The following is a 27,009-nucleotide window of genomic DNA, read 5'->3' as shown; positions in this document are numbered from 1 at the left end:
TCTTTTCCTAACTGAATACCCTTGATTTCTTTCTCTTGCCTGATTGCCCTAGCCAGAATGTCCAACACTATGTTGAATAGGAGTGGTGAAAGAGGGCATCCCTGTCTTGTGCCAGTTTTCAAAGGGAACTTTTCCAGTTTTTGCCCATTCAGTATGATATTAGCTGTGGGTTTGTCATAAATAGCTCTTATTATTTTGAGGTACGTTCCATCAATACCGAATTTGTTGAGCGTTTTTAGCATGAAGGGCTGTTGAATTTTGTCAAAAGCCTTTTCTGCATCTATTGAGATAATCATGTGGTTCTTGTCTTTGGTTCTGTTGATATGCTGGATTACGTTGATTGATTTGCGAATGTTGAACCAGCCTTGCATCCCAGGGATGAAGCCCACTTGATCATGGTGGATAAGCTTTTTGATGTGCTGCTGAATCCGGTTTGCCAGGATTTTATTGAGGATTTTTGCATCGATGTTCATCAGGGAGATTGGTCTAAAATTCTCTTTTTTTGTTGTGTCTCTGCCAGGCTTTGGTATCAGGATGATGTTGGCCTCATAAAATGAGTTAGGGAGGATTCCCTCTTTTTCTATTGATTGGAATAGTTTCAGAAGGAATGGTACCAGCTCCTCCTTGTACCTCTGGTAGAATTCAGCTGTGAATCCATCTGGTCCTGGGCTTTTTTTGGTGCATAGGCTATTAATTGTTGCCTCAATTTCAGAGGCTGCTATTGGTCTATTCAGGGATTCAACTTCTTCCTGGTTTAGTCTTGGAAGAGTGTACGTGTCCAGGAAATTATCCATTTCTTCTAGATTTTCTAGTTGATTTGTGTAGAGGTGTTTATAGTATTCTCTGATGGTAGTTTGTATTTCTGTGGGGTCGGTGGTGATATCCCCTTTATCATTTTTTATTGCGTCTATTTGATTCCTCTCTCTTTTCTTCTTTATTAGCCTTGCTAGCGGTCTGTCAATTTTGTTGATCTTTTCAAAAAACCAACTCCTGGATTCATTGATTTTTTGGAGGGTTTTTTGTGTCTCTATCTCCTTCAGTTCTGCTCTGATCTTAGTTATTTCTTGCCTTCTGCTAGCTTTTGAATGTGTTTGCTCTTGCTTCTCTAGTTCTTTTAATTGTGATGTTAGAGTGTCAATTTTAGATTTTTCCAGCTTTCTCTTGTGGGCACTTAGTGCTATAAATTTCCCTCTACACACTGCTTTAAATGTGTCCCAGAGATTCTGGTACATTCTTCTCAGCACCACATCACACTTATTCCAAAATTGACCACATAATTGGAAGTAAAGCACTCCTCAGCAAATGTAAAAGAACAGAAATTATAACAAACTGTCTCTCTGACCACAGTGCAATCAAACTAGAACTCAGGACTAAGAAACTCAATCAAAACCGCTCAACTACATGGAAACTGAACAACCTGCTCCTGAATGACTACTGGGTACATAACGAAATGAAAGCAGAAATAAAGATGTTCTTTGAAACCAATGAGAACAAAGATACAAGAGGACTTTTCACAAGTTATATCACCTACAAGGGGGTTCTCATACAGATGCTCAGCTCCACCTCTCCTACTTCATTCAGTGACACATTTCAACAAATTTTACTTATTCTGTTTAATATTTACCAAAACTGTAATATATTTAAGACAGATTAATTCTGTAGAAATAATAATGGCACTAATTACTAAATCCAGAAGAAAATTTTAGATAATTAGGAGCTTATTGCCCTAGAAAGTTTCAAAACAATTCTATTTGCATTTATTATTTTAAATAGGTGATGGATATCAAAGATCCCTGGTACTTAGATTCCACGAATACATTTAAATGAGTAATGTTATAGCTTTACTGTAAGTCAGTATTTATGATGTTAGAAATTATATTCTTTGCGATTATTTGACTCTTCTGATGAAAAACCGTGTATGTCAACTTGTAAAGTGTTCAAGGGATAAATGAGCAAAAAGTCTGAAGACCTTAAGGATATAAGGTAAACTCAAAACCAAACATGTAGAATATGTTATCACATTTCTACTAAAATTCAATTATGTAAAATTCTTCTTTGCATCTTTGTGACTTTAATTCTTCTCCAAATAATTAACTTGCTCAATACAGGCCAACAACGACCACCAGTTAGATCATGCAGGGCAAATGCTTTCCTAAAAGTATTACACTTCATTAGTACCAACTGACAACTATTGCTTAGATTCTGGAAGACGCAATACAAGTGGAAACATTTCCCACAGGTACCATGTGAGATTGTAACTGAACAACAAAAAAATTAAATCCTAACTCTATCTTTTTATAAATTATGCTCCTTTGACTTCATTTAGCAACTGCTTAAAGGCTTAATGAGCTAAAAATGGCCAAAGACTTAATGAAAACATGTATTTTCTATCACAATCCGTCTTTTGGCAATATACTTGATTTGCATTGGCGTTAAAGAAATCTTAGTGCAAAGTAAGTCTTAATTTAGAAGTGAGATGTAACTCAACACAAAACTAGAAATAACAACACACTTTTAGTTCTCCAAAACTGCCTTTGGAATGCTGATCGCTCTTACGAGTTGTTTTGAAATACATAAGAAGTAGGATTTCTACTCAGAATGTGCATAAGAATAATAATGAGCACATTTAAAAGCAACAAATCCAATGTACAGTAGCAGAGTGACATAGTATAGGATGATTACATGGGTCTGGTATTCACTTCAGCTCTCTATATCTACTTGGCCAAGTCAGTTCTTCTCTCTGGCTTCAGTGTCCTTATAATTAAAATGAAGGGGTACAATTAGTCCATCTATAAGACCTCTTCTAGTCTCAAGTTTACGAAAGTAATTCCTTACTCACCAGCTACGATTCTTTCAATGATGACAGATTTTAAATCAAAACGGATGGCATTACAAATGTGAATGTAAAACCTAAGTAAATGCTTGCTGTAAAAGGCAGGAAATCTATTCCTCAAGCTTCTGAGGTTAACACATACAGCAGTCATTCACTCTATACAAGCAGGCAAAATTGTTCCAAATGCATTTAAAGAATCTTTATTTATAGGCTAGTCAGCAAGTAGGCTTTGTTGTGCAACCTAACTAGAAATATGTAATGAATTTACATAGAGATCAATGTGGCTGGTAACATATCTTTCATATAACTATAAAGGCCACATGTAATTTATGTAATACAGCACAAATGAGGATATGACTGTATCAATAAAACAGAGAAGCTCAGACACACCTTCTCTATGGTAGCAAGTAAGGAAATGAGTTTGATGACATATGACACATAATTTAATTTTTAAATTCAACTATGAAAAAGTCTATAGTCAAGTTATACTTTCTCAGTAGAATTTAAGAAAAAAATTCCAGAACGTCACCTTAAGATCAGGAAGAAAAATTAGTTTATATATAATAAAATCAAATCTTTGTCTTGTGACAAAACTAGTAATAATAATTTGAAATGTCACATTTTCAAAAAGCAAATGAAAAAGGCACTGATAATTGTTTTAAATCAATATCTAACTCATTTTTATAAAAGCTATATAGCACTTTAAAAATAGGGTCACAAAAGCAGAAAAAGTATATAAACCAGCATCTACATGAAATTCTGTGTTATTATGTATGTCATATATATATCTATTTCACGTTATATATTCACAAATATATAATCATATCACAGATAAATAACATCCTGTAACATCAAATCCCAGAATAAAACAGCTGTTATTGCCTGATTAGTATGTATGAAAACAATTCAAAATGTCTAGTGTATGAGTAAATACTGCAAAGAACATGAAAATGAATGTCAAATGGAAGGGTTGCAAAGATAATGTTTTGTTCATTTACAAATGACTTTAAAAGAAAGCAAATCTCATATTAAATTCACTTAGGATATAAGATGAATAGAAATAAATATATTAGGTACGTCCTGAAAGATGAACTCTGTGAAAAAAAATACGGCTTGTTTAGCTTTGAAAAACACAATAAACAAATACATTTCAGTTATTTAACAATCTCAGTAACCTGAACCAAATTAGCTGAGGGGAGGAAAATTTAAGCGGACTTTAGATTTTACAAAACGTAACTCTACTACTTTAAAAAAAGATGCAAAAACGAGGCTAACCCAAAGTTGCTTAGAAAAACGCCTACATTACTGGGTAACCAGGATTTCCTATCAGTCTATCAATATATCAGCTTAAGTAACATTGATACTAATAACAGTCCTGAGGTAGATACTATCATTATTCCTATTTCACAGATAGGAAAGCTGAGGCACAGAGAAATTAAGTAACTTGCCTAAGTTTAGTCAAGTAGTTAGTAAAAACTGGGATTTGAACCTAGCCTATGTTCTCCATCACTACACGGATTGTGTTAATGAAATGTATCTCCCTTATTTAGTGAACTATTTATTTGCCTTTCAAGAACCTTTCATATATACTATTCCCATATGATGTGAAGGTAAACTTCAGTGGTATACTTACGGTTTTACAAATTCTAAATCAAACCAAATTTAAGGCAATGTGACATCTATGAAAAGTCATTAAAGAGAATAAAAAGTATAAGTGACCTCTGAGGTAGTTTTATGTCTTAAGCACATTCTTGAGCACACACTTAAGACTACATACAATATAGCATTTGCATAGCACAGGATTAAAAATAAAAAGCGTAAAAAGTGTGATTTGTATAAAGAAAAAAGTGGCTGAGAAGTTGAAAACACTGAGAATTACACATTCTACCTTATTACATGATATCTAAAACGTTAAGATTTAATGTTTTATATATTATACACCACTGAAAGTGACAATAATTAAATAAAATTTAATATAAAGTGCCACAGTATTAGTCAAACCTGATTAGTTGACACTAAAAATTTGCAAATTTCTACCCCGTGCTCAATGGGAAGAAAATAAAAGCTTGTGCTGATTTAAGGATGGATAAATTTGAGTAGTAGATACTGAAGAGAAGTAAAGATAAAATGAGTATCAGAATTAGTTAACAAGTGAACACTTAATATGTACTTAAAGACAACATAAAACCTTCACTAGTTAAGAGTAGAGTACCTGTGACAAATTTAAACTTCCTCATCTACTTGGATTTATGTGGGGAAAATGCCTTTAAAATCAGTAATATTTTTCAAAGAAAAATACATCTTCATATATATATTGTTACGGCTAATGAATAATGGACATACTAGATTAGACATAAATGAAATCCAGTGTTTAAAACTACAAAAAGGCTTAAATTTTTACTGAAGAATTCCCATAATTTCTCTAAAAGCCATAATTTTGTAATAAGTATGTCCAAGTTAATTTGTTCGTGAATAACATATCTTTAAAATACATTCTTTGTTAAACAATTGAACTCTAATTAAATCATCAAAGTTTACATCATTTACTTTCTATAAATTTCATTTTATAAACTTTGAGGTATGGGTACAAGTCACAAAGTCTCATTGGTCTATATTTTGATTATATTTGATTTATTCAAGTATAACTACACCAGTTACAGTACTTGCCAATATTTGTCAAATGATTCTTCCAACAGGAAGAACAATAAGTTTATTTCATGATTTCATTATTACAGCATCAAATTTTAGGGCAAGGGAAGGCACTTGCTTCCACTCATTTAGCAATACTGATTACATATCTGTCACTTATACAATGGAACCAAAGTTTAAATGTATAGATGTGTTTGTCTACTTATTTTAAGTAACTGTTTGAAGAGAAAATAAGTCACAACAAAATCCATTTAAAGTTAGTGATTTTTTTAAAATATAAAATTTACATTTAAAATTTATTCTTCTTAAACACTAGTTTATTATTTGATTTCTACAAAACCATGATCAAATGGATGATCGCAAACATTTCAACATCATAATTACTACAAATATGAGAATTCCACCACATAGCTAATGTAAACATATATAAATAACACCATTCAGATAGAATGGTAAAAAGTCTTCCACCAAGAATTCTAATTGAAACAAATTCTTCTGAATATACATTTCTTTCCAATTATGAGTAATGTCAAATTCCACACATCCTTCCCCCCAAAAGTGAGATGTTATGGCACAAATAAGTATATTTAGCACTTTCAGTTTTTGGTGCTTGACCTGGAAAATAATGAAATTATGTTTCTAAATTATTCTGTAAAGAAACAATTATGTGAATTTTAAAACATGTTCCATTGTGCTCAGGAAATGCTTTATTCAAAAGGTATAGGAAAGTTAAAACCCTTAAAAGAGATTTGGAAGTAAAAGTAGTTAGGAAAGAGAAACGACTGTGTAACATTCTAAACTAAATAATTTGCCCGTAATTGGGGAGCTTAAAAAGAGAAAAATAAATGAGTTACAAACAGGTTTGGACACATAAAATAAACACAGGGTGTATTTGCTTCTTTTCTTTTTTTCTGACTTGAAACAGAAAGAAATCAATAGAAAAGATAAAGGTGGTTTAAAGCCTTCTATGAGATTATAAGGCTAGTTGTTTCAGAAGACAGACTGAGAAAAGAACAACTTGCAACTATTTGTGACGTCAATGACTCTCAATTAGGGCAGCAGCAGGAAAATACACCATTAAAGACCTTTAATGTCCAAGTTACAAATTGCTCCTGAATGTCTATGAACAGGCAAAAAGCATTAAAAAAGAAAGAGAAAAAAAAGAATCAAAGCTTTAATAAGAGCAAGTGAATGATAAAAATATCAGTTTCTATTTCAGTGTATTTCTTAAGTCTTGTTATATATTACACATTAAACATTAATTCTATTATAGCACTACTCCAGTAATGAATGTCATTGTAAAAAGAATGCATACAAGATTTTTAAACGAACATTAACTTCTCTTTTTACTGGGAACAAGGCACAGTATAAATAATAAATTGAAACTTAACTCTCTCAGCCAACCTTCCTGGTGTAAGCCTTACTATTAAGAGTAAAAAACCAAACCCAGTCCCTTTGTCTAGTTTTGTACTGATAAACTGATTAAGCTATTGTGATATGGTTCAGCTGCATCCCCACCTAAATCTCATCTTGAATTCTCACATGTTGTGGGAGGGAAGCAGTGGGAGGTAACTGAATCATGGGGACAGGTCTTTTCCTATGCTGTTCTCGTGATAGTGAATAAGTCTCATGAGATCTGATGGTTTTATAAGGGGGAGTTTTCCTGCACAAGCTCTCTCTCTTTGCCTGCTGCCATCCATGTAACACATGACTTGCCCCTCCTTGTCTCCCGCCATGACTGTGAGGTTTCCCCAGCCACGTGGAACTGTAAGTCCATTATAAACCCCTTTTTTGGTAAACTGCCCGGTTTCCGGTATGTCTTTATCAGCAGCACAAAAAAGGAACTCATACAGTAAACTGGTACCATTAGAGTGAGGTGCTACTGAGAATATACCTGAAAATGTGGAAGCGACTTTGGAACTGGGTAACAGGGAGAGGTTGGAACAGTTTGGTGGGTTCAGAAGAAGACAGGAAAATGTGGGAAAGTTTGGAACTCCATAGATAGTTGTTTAATGGCTTTGACCAAAACACTGATAATTATATGGACAATGAAATCCAGGCTGAGGTGGTCTCAGATGGAGCTGAGGAACTTGTTGGGAACTGGAGTAAAGGTGACTCTTGTTATGTTTTAGCAGAGACTGGAAGCATTTTGCTCCTGCCCTACAGATCTGTGGAACTCTGAACTTAAGGGAGATGATTCAGGGTGTCTGGTGGAAGAAATTTCTAAGCAGCGAAGCATTCAAGAGGTGACTTGGGTGCTGTTAAAGGCATCCAGTTTTGAAAGGGAAACAGTGCATAAAAGTTTGGAAAATTTGCAGCCTGACAATGAGATTGAAAAGAAAAACCTATTTCCTGAGGAGAAATTCAAGCTGGTTGGAGAAAATGGTGTATGTAATGAGGAGTCAAATGTTAATCACCAAGACACTGGTGAAAATGTCTCTAGGCCATGTCAGAGACCTTGGCAGCAGCCCCTCCCATCACATGCCTGGAGGCCTAAGAGGAAAAAAAATGGCTTCATGGGCCAGGTCCAGGGCCCCCCGTGCTGTGTGAAGCCTAAGGATGTGGTGCCCTGCATCCCAGCTGCTCTAGTCATGGCTAAAAGGGGCCAAGGTACAGCTCATAACTCATAACTTTATGAGTTATTAAACACAAGTTTAAACACAGTATTTCAATTTTCAAATTGGCAAAGGAGTTTTGATAACACTCAGTGCTCTTGAAGCTTTGAAGAAAACAGACATGTTTGTTTATAAACTGCCATTGGATGTGTAAGTTGGTATAACTTTGGGGGCACTTTGAGACTTCCACATCCAGAAAGAATAAAGGAGATTATCCTGGTTTTTCCTGAGTACAGCTAAAAATCTTGGACATAATATATAAAACCAACATAGCAAGACTCTGAAAACTGGAACGAAGAAAGCAGACCGGTTAGAGAACTTGGGACCGAAAGAGCAAAATGGCAGAGTCCCCTGGTTTTCTTTTGTATCATATATCTCCAAGTGAGAGCCATAGAAACTGACAACTGGAAACACCAATGGACTCAGATTTTAAAAGCCCCAACAAAAACCTACACTCTCTAGCAAAAGACCAGGAAAGAGTATCTTAGCAAGATAGAAAACTTTGGGACAATAATTGCTCCACTCCTGCCAAGCACCACTGAAAAAACTGAGGTCTCACTTCAGTTTAAATGGCATAACCAAAATAACTGAAAATGCTATCACAGACATGCAAAAACATTTTCGTACTACATTTGTTAAAAGACATATTATAAAACAGTATATAAAACAATACTGCATTTTATGAAAATATATGTGCATGCTCATACAAAGAAAAAAGGACAAAGAATCATACACCGAGGGTATTTATCATTACTTGGTAGAGGGATTATAGTAACTTTTCTTTTTTGTATCTTCCAAATTATCAACAGTGAACATGAATTATTAGACTGGGGATATTAAAATATGACAAACGGAAAAATAATTTACAAAACAATTTATGAAGGCTATTTACAATTTATGACCAAGTCCTCAAAAGCAATTGCAACAAAAACAAAAATTGACAAATGGGACCTAATTAAACTAAAAAGCGTGTACACAACAAAAGAAACTATCAAAAGAGTGAACAAACAAACTATAGAATGGGAGAGAATATTAAAAAACTATGCATCCAACAAACAACTAATATCCAAAATCTATAAAAAACTTAAATCAACAAGAATCAAACCATCCCATTAAAAAGTACGTAACAGATTTGAACAGACGCTTCTCAAAAGAAGATATATAAGTGGCCAACAAACATATGAAAAAATGCTCAACATCACTAATCAGAGAAATGCAAATCAAACCACAAAGAGACACCATCTCACCCCAGTCAGAATGGCTATTATTAATAATTCAAAAAATATCAGATGCTGTCCAGGCTGCGGAGAAAAGGGAATGCTTATACACTGTTGTTAGGAATGTGAATTAGTTCAGCCACTGTGGAAAGCAGTTTGGAGATTTCTCTAAAAACTTAGAACAGAGCTGCCATTCAACCAAGCAATCCCATTACTGGGTATATAACCAAAAGAAAATAAATCATTGCACAAAGAAAAAAAAAATGCACTCCCATGTTCATCACAGCACTATTCATGATAGCAAAGACATGGAACCTAGCTGCCAATCAACAGTGGACTGGATTAAAAAAACGCGGTACATATACAGCATGGGATACTATGCAGTCATTTAAAAAACAAAGAAAATCATGTCATTTGCAGCAACATGGATGTAGCTGCAGCTGGAGGCCATTATCCTAAGAGAATTAACACAGAAATAGAAATCCAAATATTACATGAACTCACTTATAAGTGGGAGCTAAATCTGGGGTACACATGGACATAAAGATGGGAACAACAGACACTGAAGACTCCAAAAGGAGGAAGGGAGGGAAGAAATGGCTGAAAAACTTCCTATTGGGTACTATGTTCACTATCTGAGTGACAGGATAAACAGAAGACCAAACCTCAGCATCATGCGATATACCCTTGTAATAAATCTGTGCATATACTCCGTGAATCTAAACTAAAAATGGAAATTTGAAAAAGTATATTCACAAACATAAAATAAATACAAATTACAAAAATCATAACAAGTGCAGTTTTATTTTGTACTTAAGAAGCTAACACAGATAAAAAGACATGAAAAATAGTTAAAGTAATAATAGAAAATAACAACAACTGTCATGGTTAAGATTTTCCTGTAGCACAAATCACTATATGATATGGTTTGGCTGTGTCCACAGCCAAATCTCAACTTGAATTGTATCTCCCAGAATTCCCACGTGTTGTGGGAAGGACCCAGAGGGAGGTAACTGAATCACGGGGGCTGGTCTTTCCCATGCTATTCTCATGATAGTGAGTAAATCTCATGAGATCTGATGGGTTTATTAGGGGTTTCTGCTTTTGCTTCTTCCTCATTTTTCTCTTGCTGCTGCCACGTAAGAAGTGCCTTTTGCCTCCTGCCATGATTCGGAAGCATCCTCAGCCTATGGAACTGTAAGTCCAATTAAACCTCTTTCTTCCCAGTTTCAGGTATGTCTTTATCAGCAGCATGAAAACAGACCAACACAGTAAATCGGTCCCAGTAGAGTGGGGCATTGTTGAAAAGATACCCGAAAATGTAAAAGCGACTTTGGAACTGGTTAACAGGCAGAGGATGGAATGATTTGTAGGGCTCAGAAGAAGACAGGAAAATGTGGGAAAGTTTGGAACCTCCTAGAGACCTGCTGAATGGCACTGATAAAAATGCTGATAGTGATATGAACAATAAGGTCCAGGCTGAGGTGGTCTCAGATGGAGCTGAGGAACTTGTTGGGAACTGGAGTAAAGGTGACTCTTGCTACGTTTTAGCAAAGAGACTGGCGGCACTTTGGCCCTACCCTAGAGATTTGTGGAACTTTGAACTTGAGAGAGATTATTTAAGGTATCTGGCGGAAGAAATTTCTAAGCAGCAAAGCATTCAAAAGGTGACTTGGGTGCTGTTAAAAGCATTCCATTTTAAAAGGGAAACAGAGCATAAAAGTTCACAAAATTTGCAGCTTGACGATGTAGTAGAAAAGAAAAACACATTTTTTGAAGAGAAATTCAAGCCTGTTGCAGAAATTTGCATAAGTAGCAAGGAACCTAATGTTAATCCTCAAGACCATGAGGAAAATGTCTCCAGGCCACGTCCGAGACCTTCACTGTAGTCTCTCTCATCATAGGCCTAGAGGCCCAGGAGGAAAAAGTGGTTTCATGGGCCAACCCCCCCCCCCCCCCCCATATTGTGGGCAGCCTAGGAACTTGGTGTCCTGTGTCCCAGTCACTCCAGCAGTGGCTGAAAGGGCCCAACATAGAGCTCAGGCTGTGGCTTCAGAGGGTGCAAGCCCCCAAGCCTTGGCAGCTTCCACACGGTGTTGACCCTGTGGGTGCATAGAAGTCAAGAACTGGGGTTTGGGAACCTCTACCTAGATGTCAGAAGATGTATGGAAATACCTGGATGCCCAGGCAAAAGACTGCTGCAGGGGTGGGGCCCCCATGGAGAACCTCTGCTAAGGCACTGTGGAAGGGAAATGTAGGGCTGGAGCCCCCACAGAGAGTCTCTATTCTGGCACTGCCTAGTGGAACTGTGAGAAGAGGGCCACCGTCCTCCAGATCCCAGAATGATGACAGATCCACCAACTGGTTGCACCAGAAAAAGTTGCAGACACTCAACGCCAGCCTGTGAAAGCAGCCAGCAGGCAGGTTATACCCTGCAAAGCCACAGGGGCAGAGCTGCCTAAGACCAGGGAATCTACCTCTTGCATCAGTGTGACCTGGATGTGACCTGGAGTCAAAGGGGATCATTTTGGAGCTTTAAAATGTGACTGCCCCGCTGGATTTTAGACTTGCATGGGGACTGTAAACCCTTTGTTTTGGCCAATTTCTCCCATTTGGAATGGCTGTCTAGACCTCCACTGTATCTAGGAAGTTAACTAACTTGCTTTTGATTTTACAGGCTCATTGGCAGATAGGACTTGCCTTGTTTCAGATGAGACTTTGGACTGTGGACTTTTGGGTTAATGCTGAAATAAGACTTTGGGGGACTGTTGGGAAGGCATGATTGCTTTTGAAATGTGAGGACATGAGATTTGGAGGGGTAGGAGGTGGAATGATATGGTATGGCTGTGTCCCCACTGAAACCTCAACTTGAATTGTATCTCCCAGAATTCCCACGTCTTGTGGGAGGGACCCAAGAGGAGGTAACTGAATCATGGGGGCTGGTCTTTCTCGTGCTCTTCTCATGAGAGTGAATAAGTCTTACGAGATCTGATGGATTTATCAGGGGTTTCCACTTTTGTTTTTTCCTCATTTTTTTCTGGCCACCGCCATGTTAAGAAGTGCCTTTCACCTCCTGCCATGATTCTGAGACCTCCCCAGCCATGTGGAACTGTGATTCCAATTAAACCTCTTTTCCTTCCGAATTTCGGGTATGTCTTTATTAACAGCATGAAAACCGACTAATACACTATAAAAGGAGAAATGGTCCTCTGAGCTACTTTTCCAAAGGAAGTTTAGGATTATAGCAATGTTGAAAAGTTTTCTTAACCCTCTCTGCTGGCATCAGACTTCCTATTTTTAAGTAGCAGCTCTACATTTCCCCACTGAAGTTTTCCTTGTGACTAGGCAAAACCGTATTAGTTTTTTTTTGCTTCTCAGAATTCACATAACAATCTGAGCAACACATTTACAGGATCAAAAACTATTTTTCTAGTTAATGATATTACGTCTCCCTCCTATGAATCCCTAGAGTACACTGTTTGTTGGCACCTCTCATATTTTGTGTCTTCCAGCTACTTTTGTGCTTGTTTTATCTGTTCAACTAGACTGTGAATCCCCTATGGTCAGGGGATATCTTACTCATCTTTATGTACCATGAAATGCCTAGCACAATATGTCGTACTCAGTTAATAAATAAATTGTCTTGTTCCATTAGGTGAGCAGTAAGAACAATTACGAACATTTCAAATCAGGCATCTCACCTTCTGCTTCTAATACTTATAGTACATAGCTTAGGTCTAGGCACAGTGATGTATAATGTATACTTATCGACTCCTATTTACTGAAATATCAAGAAATATGTTGTAGAATGCATGACATCTAATGCTGCTGGAAACAAAAATTTTGAAATATATAAGTGAAAGAGCAGGTAAAGTAGTCCTTAACTTTAGTCTCATAAAAAAACAAACTAAATGGAAAATTTATACATGAAAAAAGTTCAGTAATTGGATTTAGAATTTAGAATTCAAGGTGCTATGATTTGAATATTTGTGTCTCCCCACAATTCATATGTTGACATATGCAATGCAAAAGTATTACCTCTTAATACCTCAAGTAGGCCCACAATGCAAAAGTATTAAAAGGTAAGGCCTTTGGAAGATGGTTAGGTCACGAGAGCTCTGCCCTCATAAATGAGATGAGTGTTCTTACAAAAGGCTTCAAGGAAGCTTTTTTACTTCCTTGCCCATATGAGGACACACAGAAGAAGGTGCCACTTATGAGGAACAGGTCCTCATCAGACACTGAATCGGCTGGCACCTTGATTTTGGACTTTCCAGCCTCTACAATTGTAAGCAATAAATTTCTGTTGTTTTTAAGTTACCCAGTCTGAGGTATTTTTTCATAGCAGCTCACATGGACTAAGACAGAAGGAAAAAAAATTAGCAGTAAAAAAAAAAAAAAAAAAAATGTTATGCAACCAGGTTTCCAGTAAGCTAAATAAAAGTTAGAATTGAAAGTCATAAAATTCCTTCACTGGAGAACTAAAACATTAAGCCTGTGAAGATTTAGCCACTGAAATGTTTATAGGTAAGGGGATGGTATGAAATGACTTACTCTATAACCATATTTTGTATAAACAAAAACTGTGAATAATAAAAAAGTGAGAAAATCTCTATAAATAGCACCTTCACAACTGTAATAGCTGTTCCCTTTACCCCCTAAACAAACACAAAATACAAATAACCACTCCACTATGCTTACAGGTGCCCTTCATGCATGTCATCGTTGAAGAACATAACTCAATGACCCGAACAGCAAAAGTTCCTGGTTCCTCTGCTGGCACTGTCAAAATGGAAATCTAAAAAGCAAAAGTAAAGTATCAGACACAGCTGTTAGATCTCATTTTCATTCTTCTAACATTAAAATGCTATTAACTTCTAAACTGAGTATCTTTTTCAAACATCTCTTGATGTCTTAAAAAAATATGGCTTGTAAGGATTTAATTTTGGAACAGAATTTGAAACATATTTACGTATCTTTTCATAATTCTCATAGATAACAACTATTTTAAATAACTTTAATATTTATTTAGTCCTACTTACTATAGGTTTCTTACTATAAACTTACTGTAGGTTGAGTAACCATTATCTAAATTCCAAAATACTCCAAAAACCAAAATTTACTGCCGACATGATGCTCTAAGGAAATGTTCATTGGAGCATGTTGCTCATTGGAGCATGTTGGATTTCAGATTTTCAAATTAGGGACATTCAACTGGCATACTCCAAAATCTGAAAAAAATCTGAAATCCCAAACACTTCTGGTTTCATGCATTTCAGATAAGGGATATTCAATTTGTATTTTCAAAGGATACAATTATGACATCTTAGTTCTGAAATATGTGTACTTTGCTGTTTGAAATCAGACCATATTAAATCAATCTTGATTACTCATAATGGCTAAAAACAGCAGCTAGCACTAATAATTAAAGATGTTACCCATTACAATCATATTGAAGCAAGCAAACTAAATATATATCAAAACATTTGAAAACAAATAATTTTTAAAGACTCCATTAATAAAACTAGAAATTCAGAATCAAAAGTAAAATGTAAAATTATTCTTAAGTACTATTTATTGATATGTAGTATGCTATCCTAGGCATTAATGATATGCTAGATGGTTTTATATTTAAAAACTTTAAATGACCTTCAGGTCAATGTTTCTTTTTTTTGAGACGGAGTCTCAACTCTGTTGCCCAGGCTGGTGTACAGTGGTGCAATCTTGGCTCACTGCAACCCCCACATCCTGGGTTCAAATGATTCTCGTGCCTCAGCCTCCCAAGTAGCTAGCTAGGATTAGAGGCATGCATTACCACACCTGGCTATATATATATATATATATATATATATATATTTTGTAGAGATGGGGTTTCACCATGTTGGCCAGGCTGATCTCGAACTCATGACCTCAAGCAATCCAGCTACCTTGGCTTCCCAAAGTACTGGGATTATAGACATGAGCCACTGCGCCCGGCCCAGGTCAATGTTTCTTTGTAGATCCTAAAGTTTCAATACTAATCCTCAATCTAATCTTCAATCTCAGGAAATTTTATCCTCTCACATAGAAAATACTTGTCAAAGGGAAAAGTCCATTTGCACTTTGCCCTATAAGTGCTATGCTACATTTTGACTGAGAATGTCACAGTGATGGCCCAAAGAGGAAACATCTAAAACAAATTTTACAATAGAAATTATTTTGATAACCATGACTATCCTACTTTTATGTATATTTCTGGCCTCAAAATGTCTCAAAAACTTATTTCTCCATGTTCCTCTCAACTCCTTTTGTTCATGATAGGAAATGCACTTTGGCATTAAAGAGATAGAAGCCACTAAGACATTGAATGTTGAACAACAGTTAAATGAGTATAACTAAAAACATGACCATAATTGGAAAAGTATCTTGATAAGTGCAATAACATGTAAGGACTTCTTTTGATTTCTACAACTATCAGCTTTTTTTTTTTTAACTGAGATGCAATTAGTAACCTCCTACTATAGTACCTCCGTCACCTGAACTCTGAGAAGTTAACTGTCTTAAACCTCATAGAGATGATAAAAGCCATCAAAAAAGAACTCCCTCAACCCTCTAATACCATTTCCATAAAATTTACCTGGACCCACACCTATTCTTCCCTCTAAGTCTCATCATTCTATCTATATTGTACAACTCAAAAAAAAAAAAAAAAAAAAAAAGAAAAAGAAAAGGGGGGGAGAGAAGATGAAGGAAGAAAACTCTCTACAGGAAACAAAGACAGACAAGCAGGACACACACTTTAGACTGATCACTCTGAAGGATATGTAGAAGGCAGATTTGAAGTAGACAAGATGAGAGACAGGATGACCAATTACGAGTCAGAGATGATGAGTCTCGTAACTTGAACAGTGAAAAAAGGCAGATCAAAGCAACTTTTAGGAAGTACACTGAAGGACGTGAAGTTGATGAGATGTCAGAGAGGGAAGGAAGAAGTTGCCATTGAAAGGATGTCAGAACTATTCCCCAGGGAACACTGAATGAGGAGCAATTTGCAGAGGGAAGATGGTGAGTTAAGTTTTGAGTGTGTTCCATTTGACAGACGTCCAGCAGGAAGCTTGTGGGCCAGACACTCCTGGGAGATATAGAAGTGTCTGTCACCAAGATTTATGCAGAATTGATATCATGAGACTACAAAGAGTCATCTAGTGAGTATGCCCACAGCAAGACATACTGTGGGCTGAGAGAAAAACACTGAGGAGCCCTGATATTTAAGGACTGGGTAAAGGAACAAGAGCCCACTAACGAAGTAGAGAGGAAATAAAGAGTCATGAGGGGAACCACAAGAGCAGAGTTTCATGGAAGCCAAGAGTACAGACTTTCAAGAGAAATGGAATAATAACATTGTTAAATGTACCAGAAAAGTCCCAGTAGACAAGAACCAAAAAAATACTAGCTCTGACTTCTGTGAAGTTATTAATGAATTTAGCAAGAAAAAAAAATGTGGCAGAAATATGAGGATAGAAACCAGGTTGCAGTGTTATAGAAATGAATGGGAGGTAAGGAATTGGTGGCAGCAAGTATAGACACTGTCTTGAAAATGTTGGTAAGAAGAAAGAAGATAGCTAGAGATGGGGACAGAATCAAAGGAGTGGTTCCTTTTTTATTTTTAGAACAGAAAATGCTAGTATGTATGTGTGTGTGTGTGTGTGTGTGTGTGTGTGTATTAGCATATATGAAATAGAAAATGCTTGCTTGTGTATGTGTGTGTGTGTGTGTGTATGTGTGTGTATGTCTGTTTAAAAACAAAATGGTGCCAGCAACAGTGGGGAGAGGCTGAAGATACAGGAGAGAGAGCAGGCAATAAAGGGTGGGGTGTGTGTGTGTGTGTGTGTGTGTGTGTGTCAAGGGCACTTGTCAAAGGGGCTGGCTTTGAACAAGGAGGGGAGCCTCCTGATTCATTCATGAGTTAAGTACACACATGGTGGTGGGACAGGAAGTCAAAGACTACTGTGTATGGTGGATAGCCTCATTATTTTCAGTGAAGCAAGGTCGGGGGAGGGGCAGCGGGGTGAGAGGAGCAGGGGATAAGCAGGGTGGGTAAAATCATGAAGACCTGCATTAGGCACTGAGGGAAAAGGGAAAGGGAGATGTCAGGCCAGTGGAAGAACTGACTGGTGATGTGTGCTGAAGGTCCAGCTGAGTAACGCTGGCACCCTTGTATCTGTGGCATGGTTAGTCTGTCTGGTTGTATGGTTTTCTTAAGCAGCCATCAGTGAGCCAGGCAAAGATTATAGCCTGATTCAGGGATGGGATCTTCCTCTGTGGGTGTAGTGGAACGGCATGACAACATGGGTACTGAGAGTGTCAGACAAAGAGCAATTCAGAAGATTTACTATGGGGTCTAGCATAGGGAAAAGGAAAAGGGCAGAACGGAGATAAACTGAAAAGAAACAGAGGATGAATGAGGAATTGTACATCTCTTAACAGACTGGGGGGCGGGGGGAGGTAAGAGAATGAAAGAGCTGGAAGGATAGGGGCAGCTTAATGCCACTATAGATCCATGACCTTCAGACTCAACTGGGCCATTAACATTGCTCAGCAATTCGACCATGAGACAGTACACTCTCCGACTCCTTATGGTGATTATTTTACATCTTTTCTTGAGCTTCTACCTATCCACATTTGCACACCTCACTCTCAAAAGATGACCTCACCTTGTTTATAATTTAAAGCATAAATGTAACCCATAAGATGGGAATTCCCAAATCTACAAATGTATTAACTCTGGTTTCAACGTTGTCTCCCATTCCATCCAAGGGCAACATTTTTGCCTGTTCTCTGAATTTTAGCCTCCCCAGCCTTTGCCTGGACCTTGATCCATCAATTATCCTCCTTCTTACTTCGGTATCTTCAACCTCTCCCTCTCTACTGGCTTCATCCCATCAGCTGAAATATATACACTGATCTTTTAATGTAAAGAAACACCCTCTTCATCTCCACGTCCCTCTTCAAAGACCAGTTCCTCTCTCTTACTCTCTTCACAGCTTAGCTTCCTCCAAGAGTTATCTCTATTTGCTCTCTTCACTCTTCTGCCTCCCTGGCACTCTTTGATCCACTCACAAACCTCATAGCTTACTGGGAGATACAGATAATAAACCAGTAATTGTAGGAGAGTGGAGTAAGTAATATAATAGCTGCTGTACTATTTCTTCTACACGCCCATGCTCACACTTGTCACACTGAACTACAGTTGCTACTTATCGGTATCCGTATTCTCCAGACTGTAAGCTATTTGAGAGCAGAGATGCTATCATAGTGACCACTGTCTCCTTAGAACGCAGCAACACTGGCTGGAAGGTAAAAGACACTCATTGTTTGCTGAATGGCTTAATGAAAATATTTATACTTACACATATAACAAGTATATTTGGGGGACTTTTTTGTATATAATGTTCATTTATTACCAATAAAAATTGGGACAAATGAATTGACTTTATCCACTCACACACCTCTTCCATATAAGAAGCAGCTTTCAACTTAAGGAACTATAGGAGCCTACTTTTAGCAGTGGCATGTAGAACCAACAATCACACCTACTGAGTAAGGTGATTTTATCAGTAACTATAAAATACGGTCAGAAGGAGAACTGGGTACTCTGGAATTTAAGAGGTCTGACTGAGGAAAAATCAGAGGCATAACGCCATTCCTCTATGGAACTGGGGGTAAGGAGAAAGAAGAGAGTACCGAAATGAACAATGGTAGTAAGGAAATACCATAACTGGGGATATGTGTGGAAATTCCTTCACACCAGGCCTAACAGTGGACTTACAATCATTGCCATAGGGTTGGCTACTGTCTTTTCCTCCCAGATTTTTAAATGTATTATCTGGGGATTCTCTTTTTTCTTCCCATAACAATGTATTTTCAACTTCACAGAAATAATTGTCAAAATCTAGTATTTAGTCTGATTTTCCTAAAATAAATCTATTATATAAGATGCAACTATTTGTTCCACTGGATGGAAATCCTTAAGAAACCAATGCCATTACATTATTGCCATCATGTATTTTTTAAAAACACATTTAAAAAATACTACAAGTTGAGTATCCCTAATCCAAAAATCCGAAATCCAAAATGTTCTAACCCCCCCCCCAAAAAAACCCTAAAATACAAGCACTTCTGACCCCAAGCATTTCGGAGAAGGGATATTCAACCTTTAGTACATATAGCTTAATACGCTGTATTTTGTCAATATTGATTTATATATATTACTATGTAGATTAAATTAGTAACAATGTTATTAGAAAGCACAGGACTCAATGAGGTATCATCTCACACCTTTCAGGATGGCTATTATCAACAAGACAAGAGACAACAAGTGTTGACGAGGATGTAGAAAAAAGCAGACCCTTGTATGCTGTTGGTTGGAATGCAAATCTATACAAACATTATGGAAAACAGTATGGAGGTTCCACAAAAAAATTAAAAATAGAATTATCCTATGATCCACCAATCCGGCTTCTGGGTATACATCCATCAGTATCTCAAAGAAATGTCTGCACTCCCATGTTCAATGCAGCAGTATTCGTTGCAGCCAAGATTTGGAAACAACCTAAGTGTCCATCAATGGAAGAATGGGTTTTTAAAAAATGGGGTGTGTGTATGTGTAAACAATGGAATATTATTCAATCTTTAAAGAAGAAAGCCCTACCATTTGCAAGAACATAGATGAACCTGGAGGATATTATGGTAAGTGAAATGAGCCAGACACAAAAAGGAAAATATTGCATTATTGCATTTATATGTGAAACACAAAAAACTTCAAAGTCATAGAAGCAGAGAATAAAACGGTGCTTGCCAGGAGTTAAGTAAAATGGGGAGTCATTGGTCAACGGGTACAAACTTTCAGTTACACAAAAAGAATAACTTTTAGAGATCTAATGTACAGTACAAGACTACAGTTAATAATATGGTATTGTATATTTAAAATTTGCTGAAAGTAGATCTTAAGTGTTCTCACCACAAAAAAGTTAACTATGTAAAGAGATATGTTAATTAGCTTGACTGCAGTGATTAGTTCACCATGTATATATATACCAAAACATCTTCATATATACAACTTTTATTAAAAATATATAGGACTGAATTTACCTGTTGATCTGAATCTGTTTTTAGGACAGATCTATCTGTAATCAGCACTGCCCTGGAGATCTGCCTGTAATGCATAAAACAGTGAAGCAGTAATTCTGATTCCATGGATAAGTTTCGTTTACAGTTATATAACCACCAGAAGGCATGTTTCAAAGATTTAAGTCAGGATAAAAGTGTCACCTCCCCAAACCAAGTCAAGTTCGGCTTTAATCTTTTCTTGGCTCATGAAAGAAGAATGCCTGACCTACAGACAAACCCCAGCTGAAGTAAAGGAGTTGAAATTATGTTAGGCTCCCCTAATACCAGACCCTGTAAGTCAAGTAAGATATTGAATATATCTTTGGTTTGGTATTTATTTGCATGTTACCTGAAGAACAGAATTATACAGAAATGTCAGTAAAATTACCTTCACTTGCTAATGGGTGGAGGGGGCCTTACCTGTATTGCACACGTGAGCACATGTTCTCAGAAAAGTAACTGTCCTCCACGAGGAAATGCTCAGAGATAATTCTCTGACCAAACTGATCTATAATTGCTTTACATCTATAAAGAAGATAAGCATACCATAAAAGCTCATATTAATAATTAAATAATTGAGAAAAACAACATAATCAGCTACCAATTTTGAATCTAAAATGAATTTCTTGTGAAGACAAGATTTAAAAATTGCCTACAATTCCACGTTTTCTGACACAAAACTGATACTAAGTGACAGAACATATATTCTTGTTGCTGTTTTGAGGGCTTTTGAAGTACAAAATGAACACAGAATACAACTTAAACATATATTTTGAATGCCATTAATAAGAATCAAGTCAGGATAAGAATTATAGTAAACCATAAGTTTCCTAATATTTAGGAACATAGAAGCATTTCCTTTGTTTAGAAAACAGGCTTTCCCCCTGACCCCCTTCACAGCTCTAAGAAAAGAAAGAGAGAAAAATTGATTAAATGCCTTGTTATACCATTCACAGCCTGTAAAGGCCTTTTACAGGGTTTTTATTTTTCTGTTAAATGTTGTTTTCTCTTTTGTCCAAGAATAGCTATATGATCACGTGTTGGATAATGTTTGAAACAGAAAAATGTGATAGAGCTTCTTTTAATATCTGTTTCCACTTTACTTCAAAGGATGATCATAGAAAGATTTCTTTGAAAGTGCTGTTTCCAAATAAGGAAAACACTTATGCATGGACATTATCAGGTCTCTGTCATCTGGTATGTGTTAGGACAATGAATCATATAGAACCCTCCATTGACCTTCTTTCAATGTGTCTAGATAAAAGGATGAAAATTAGAATCCATCTCCTTGCAGTGCCACAAGTTATAAATGTACTTTATAGGGCTCATTATCCAAACTAATGGACTAAGGGCAACATCCTTGAAATGGACTTACCAGCACTGACAAAGCCAGCATGCAATATTTCAGGAACTATATGCAAATGACTGTGTGTTTGCTCTATCTTTTGATTACGGAAATATCAATTTATTTGTGTCACAGCTTCCCTTTGGGGAACAGAATTATTTTATTAGAAATGAACTTATGTGCTGCCCCCTCATAAAATGTAAGCAAATTAATTCCGAAAGCATACTGTGAAATATACTGGTATAAGTTAAAATCTGTTCAATGACTCTAAAAATAAACCATATAAGTGATATTTTCCAGGAATAAAGGCATTAAAAATAAAATGACTAACACTCAAGACGAGTAGTGAGATTTAATTTGTATTTAATTTGTTAATTATTAATTTAATTTGTATTTAATTTGTTAATTATTAATTTAATTTGTATTTCCTAAAGGCAGATTATGATATGCTGGTATTTTTGAATAAATGGCATCCCACTGCTGCAAGGATAGACTATGATGTCTAGTGATGTCACATGTACATAATAGATATTTTAACCAATTAACCACCTTTAAATATAACGTTTGTTATATTACATTAATATTTACATGATTTTTTCCATCTCATCTCCACCTTCTTCTCTTCTACACTTCTGTTTCTATACATACCTCCTCATATTTCATTGAACTCTTGCCTTATAAAATACTTAACAAAATACATCTGAAGTGTTTACATCTGATATTCTCCAAAATAATGTTTTAAAAACTGAAAATATAAGTAATTCACTCAGTCTTCTATTCATATACCATTTGAAACACAAAGTACTTCAGGCAATTGAGAAGAGAAATCTGCTGTCATTAAACATCAATCTCTATTTGTCCTGTAAGCACTGACAAGCCTTTTTCTTACCTTTAATTCAGAGACTATATAAAGTCAAGAGGAAATAACTGGGCAGAAAAAAGGGGGTGTTAAATTTCTGTATCTTGATAGGGGTTTACATTATACAGATTTATCATTTGTTAAAACTCAGTTAAGAGCACTGAAGATTTGGACACTTCACTGTATGTAAACTTACATCAAAAGTAAAACACTAAACAAATATTGAGCTCCAGTTAATAAAATGTAAGCTGAAGTATTTAGGGGAAATTTAACTGACATCTGCAATTTACAGTAAAATGCATTAAAAAGATGAATTGATACAAGGATAGAGGGGTTAATATTTGGGTAGATATGTGACTAAACAAGTTTATTAAAACGTTAATTATAGAATCCAGGAGGTGGATATAGAGGTGTTCTGTCGAAATTCCTTCCATGTCAGTATAAGTTTGAAAATGCTCATCACAAAATGTTAAAATAAAACTGGGGGAGGGGATCAGTGTTAATATAAATCTCAGACCTGAGTGTAAGTCTTTACAAAGGGTTCCCTTTTAAACTGCATTATTAAACCTGGCCCTCAAGCTTTGTAGGCTTCTAAACATGAACAAGGTTGTTTTGGTGGTAGCCATACCTTTGTTGACAGACATTTGTTTCAAAAGTTATATTAGAGAGAACTAATGGAGATCACTTAAAAGGCAAGTATGGGGATGTGGGAGTTAGGGAGCTCAACCACACCAGGAGAAGATACTAACACATGTGCTTATTTATGCTGAGGCTTCTAATGAAACGGTGATTCTCAGAGGAGAAGGAGGAGAAGGAAGCAAATCAGAATCACACCTGGGGGACTTTTTGAAATTATAAAGTACCCCTGGAGATTCTGATAAGCTCCCAAATCCCAGGAAAGAATCACTGTCAAGCGTGCCACTGTTACTGTTGTATCTTTTATGTTGTGCTAGGTGGAGAAAAGTCAAGGGCTATTGGTACAGATAAAATACTTGTTTCTGCAAAAATTGAGGTGATGGTCATATATGCCCAAGTCACAGTCTGGTAGATGATAATCACATGACTCACCTGATAATATCACGCTGAAGTACTAAGGCTCTAGGCTTAAGCAAAGCTGCTCAAATCAAGACATGTTTAAGCAAGTAATAAGATTTGTTTTCCTCTCAGACATTTAACTTACTGTCATATATTCAGCCTAATTGGGAAAACAATGAATAAAAAAACATTGATTTTGATCTAAATTTAGTCTTTGTATTATAAAGATTCATATAAAAAATCAGATGACATTTAATTAACAGAAAGCAGCAAAATTAAACAGTGCTGCCAGAGTCATGAAAATACCCCTCCCACATAAACCCGAGGAAGCCAGGAAAGATTAAATCATGTAAGATTTAGTTGAGGGCCTTGCTGAGCCTCATAAATAGTAATTTGAGGAGGAACATAACAGGTGTCCCCAGTTACAGGGACACAATGACCAAGCTGATCATACAAAACACTGAAGCCAGAGAGAACATTTCTAGAGCTAAGCTTTCTAAATCAACAAATCACAAGTTATTCAGTTCTTGGTTCAATGATATAAGTGTGTAAATAGCAAAATGATAATGAGGAAGAAAATACTCAGTAGGATGAAAACTCAACATCTGGAATTTGGCCCAGAAGAGAAAAATAACACTAAAACGAGTATTCAATCTCTGTGATCTTCAGAATGAATATACCAAATAATTTTATGATAAAGAAAGCAGAAATCGCATATGGAATAATTTAAAGGAAAATGTACTATGGAAATTAGAAGATTCTCAATCACTAAAGAAAACAAAATAATTTTCCCTAGTCACTATGCCCTTCTGAGCTTTCTCAAACACACTAGTTCAAATGCCACTTCATTCATAAAACCATTTCAAATGCTTCCCACTCATTTTTTTTGGGTGAAAAACACACTAATAGTTCTAAACACCATTAACAGGCAAATAACTTCAAATCTATAGTTTATGGCTCCGACCTCTGCTAAGCTCTGTAACCATATTTGTAACTGTCTATTATCTATTACTTTCTGGATAGACTTCAAGCTCCCTTTTAATAAATAACTGAAAAACAAAAATTGTATATATTCAAGGTGCATAATGTAATGACTTGATATTCACTGTGTAGTGATTGCCGCAAATTAACACATCTATCGTCACCCATCATTAGCATCTGTGGGTGTCATGAGGAACTTAAAACCTGCGCTTACCAAATCTCAAGGAAAAATACAGTATTATTAGCCAAGCATTTTTTTTTAAACTAGCATGTTGCAAACTGAGTTTATCATGGCTCCTCACCTGCTCCCACTCCCATGGAATCCCTATGTCAGCTAATGGCATAACCAGCAGTTCTCCTACCTCAAATCTCTTCTTATATCTAGTCTGCTATAACATTTTGATTCCACCTTATAAATACTTCCTGAAACTAGCCTCTTCTCTCCATCTCCACTGATACTGCCTTAGACTCTTATAATGTCTAATAAGATGACCTGCTAGCAAATTGGTAGTTCATTTGTTTAACATAAATGTATAGCATAACAACCATGTGTGCTATTCTAAGAGGTAAGAATAAAAATGTTTTGCCCTAAAGGACAAGATTCAGACAGAAAATTTTTGAAGATTCAGGCAGAGACAATTTTAAGACAATAGCAAAGTCCAGTGATAAAAGATAAGGATAGGGAATTGCACAGTACTAGAAGAGATACCTAACTCATCTTATGGTGGAGGGGTGGAGTATCAGGGAATGCTCTTTGGAGGAAGTGACACATTTGTTGCTTTTAAAGGATAACATATAGTTAAGCAAGCAAATAAAGATACAGATATCTCAGGTAGAAAGGCAGCATTTGCAGGGTTACAAAGGCAAGTAAGAGAAGAGAAGGTACAGAGACCCACGAACAGTTCAGTATTATGTGACAATAAAATGAAAGGCAAGTAGGGAAGAGAGATGAGCCTAGACAAGGAGACAGACGCCAGATTACAGAGTCTCACCCATCATGTGTCATATAAAAAGGTCTTACACTTTATTCTGAGATTATATAAAGGAACTGAAGCTTTTTAAATAAGGAGGGGGCCAGATGTGCATACTGAACAGATCTCAATGTGCAATTATCTTATAAATTTAGTTGTTCTGTAATGTCCCCCAGTAGACTCTAAGTTTCATGAGAACAAAGACCCTGATTGTCTTATTCTCTGCTGTATCCCCAGTGCCTGGCACAAATAAAACAAACAATACTTGTTGCATGGATGGGTGAATGGATGGGTGGTTAATGAAGTATTCTGTACTTGTGAATAGTGTAGAGACAGGAAAAAAATGATACAGAATCTCTGATTTAGGAGGTGAAGAATCACTTTCCATCACAGTGCTTCTTCCAAATCATTGCCAGAATTACCAACTTAAAAGTAGCAAATCTAATCTTGTTTAAAACTATCTCTGATTATAGTCCAAATTCCTTACTAGCATAGCACAGAAGAATCTTCACAATAGGTATCCCCCACCACTGGATTCCAAGGTCTCCAACTGTATTAACAGTTACTGTTAGCTAACATAGCCAGCATTTAAAATGTGTAGCAAATGGTTCTACAACCTTTATCTATTTAGTTAATACTTATAATAACCCTACAAGGTAGGTGCAGTCAATTGTCCAAGTTTCCAGATACAGAAACTGGGTCATAGAGAGTTAAACAATTGCTCAAGTACACACAGCTAGTGACAAAGTCAGGATCCAAATCCAATCTATGTAACTTTAGAGCTGTACTCTTTACTGAAGTCTCCTTGTACACAAGGGTAGGTTCCATGTTTTATTCACTTCTTTATCCCCATAACAACTAGCATGGGGGTTGGCAGATGTTAAGTATCTAGAATATGACCACTACCATTTTGCAAGCAGGCCATGCTAAAATCAGTGCTTCAGCAATGACAAATGATGTTAAGAGTCAGTCACCTCAAATTTGGTCTAACATTCTATTCATTACTAACTTCCAAGTATCTAGAAAAGGCATAGACAGCTGGACATGGTGGTTCATGCCTGTAATTCCAGCACTTTGGGAGGCCAAGGCCAGTGGATCACCTGAGGTCAGGAGTCTGACACCAGCCTGGAAACATGGCGAAACCCTGTTTCTACTACAACTACAAAAATTAGCCAAGCTTGGTCATGTGCCTGTAATCCCAGCTACTAGGGGGGCTGAGGCAGGAGAATCACTTGAACCTGGGAGGGGGAGGTTGCAGTGAGCCGAGATTGCACCACTGCACTCCAGCCTGGGCGACAGAGCGAGTGTTGGGGTCCGCGTGTTTCCTAAACAAAGGAATGAACACACAAGACAACA

The 27,009-nt window shown here is 36.5% G+C and overlaps 1 protein-coding gene across 3 annotated transcripts in view; it reads right to left on the bottom strand.

The window, feature by feature from the left end:
• The window catches only part of CHM (CHM Rab escort protein), a 196,837-nt gene that overhangs the window by 25,603 nt on the left and 144,225 nt on the right, over positions 1–27,009 (bottom strand). For all 3 annotated transcript variants that reach the window (XM_023202350.1, XM_023202351.1, XM_023202352.1), the window contains exons 10-12: positions 20,883–20,987; positions 20,445–20,508; positions 14,016–14,112 (exon numbers count right to left, since the gene is read on the bottom strand). In XM_023202350.1, coding sequence (XP_023058118.1) covers positions 14,016–14,112; positions 20,445–20,508; positions 20,883–20,987 — 266 coding nt within the window. The remainder of the gene's footprint in view (positions 1–14,015; positions 14,113–20,444; positions 20,509–20,882; positions 20,988–27,009) is intronic.

The sequence above is a fragment of the Piliocolobus tephrosceles genome, chromosome 12 (genome assembly GCF_002776525.5).
Source record: "Piliocolobus tephrosceles isolate RC106 chromosome 12, ASM277652v3, whole genome shotgun sequence".
Classification (NCBI taxonomy): Eukaryota; Metazoa; Chordata; class Mammalia; order Primates; family Cercopithecidae; genus Piliocolobus; species Piliocolobus tephrosceles.
This window is presented reverse-complemented; position numbering and strand designations above follow the sequence as displayed.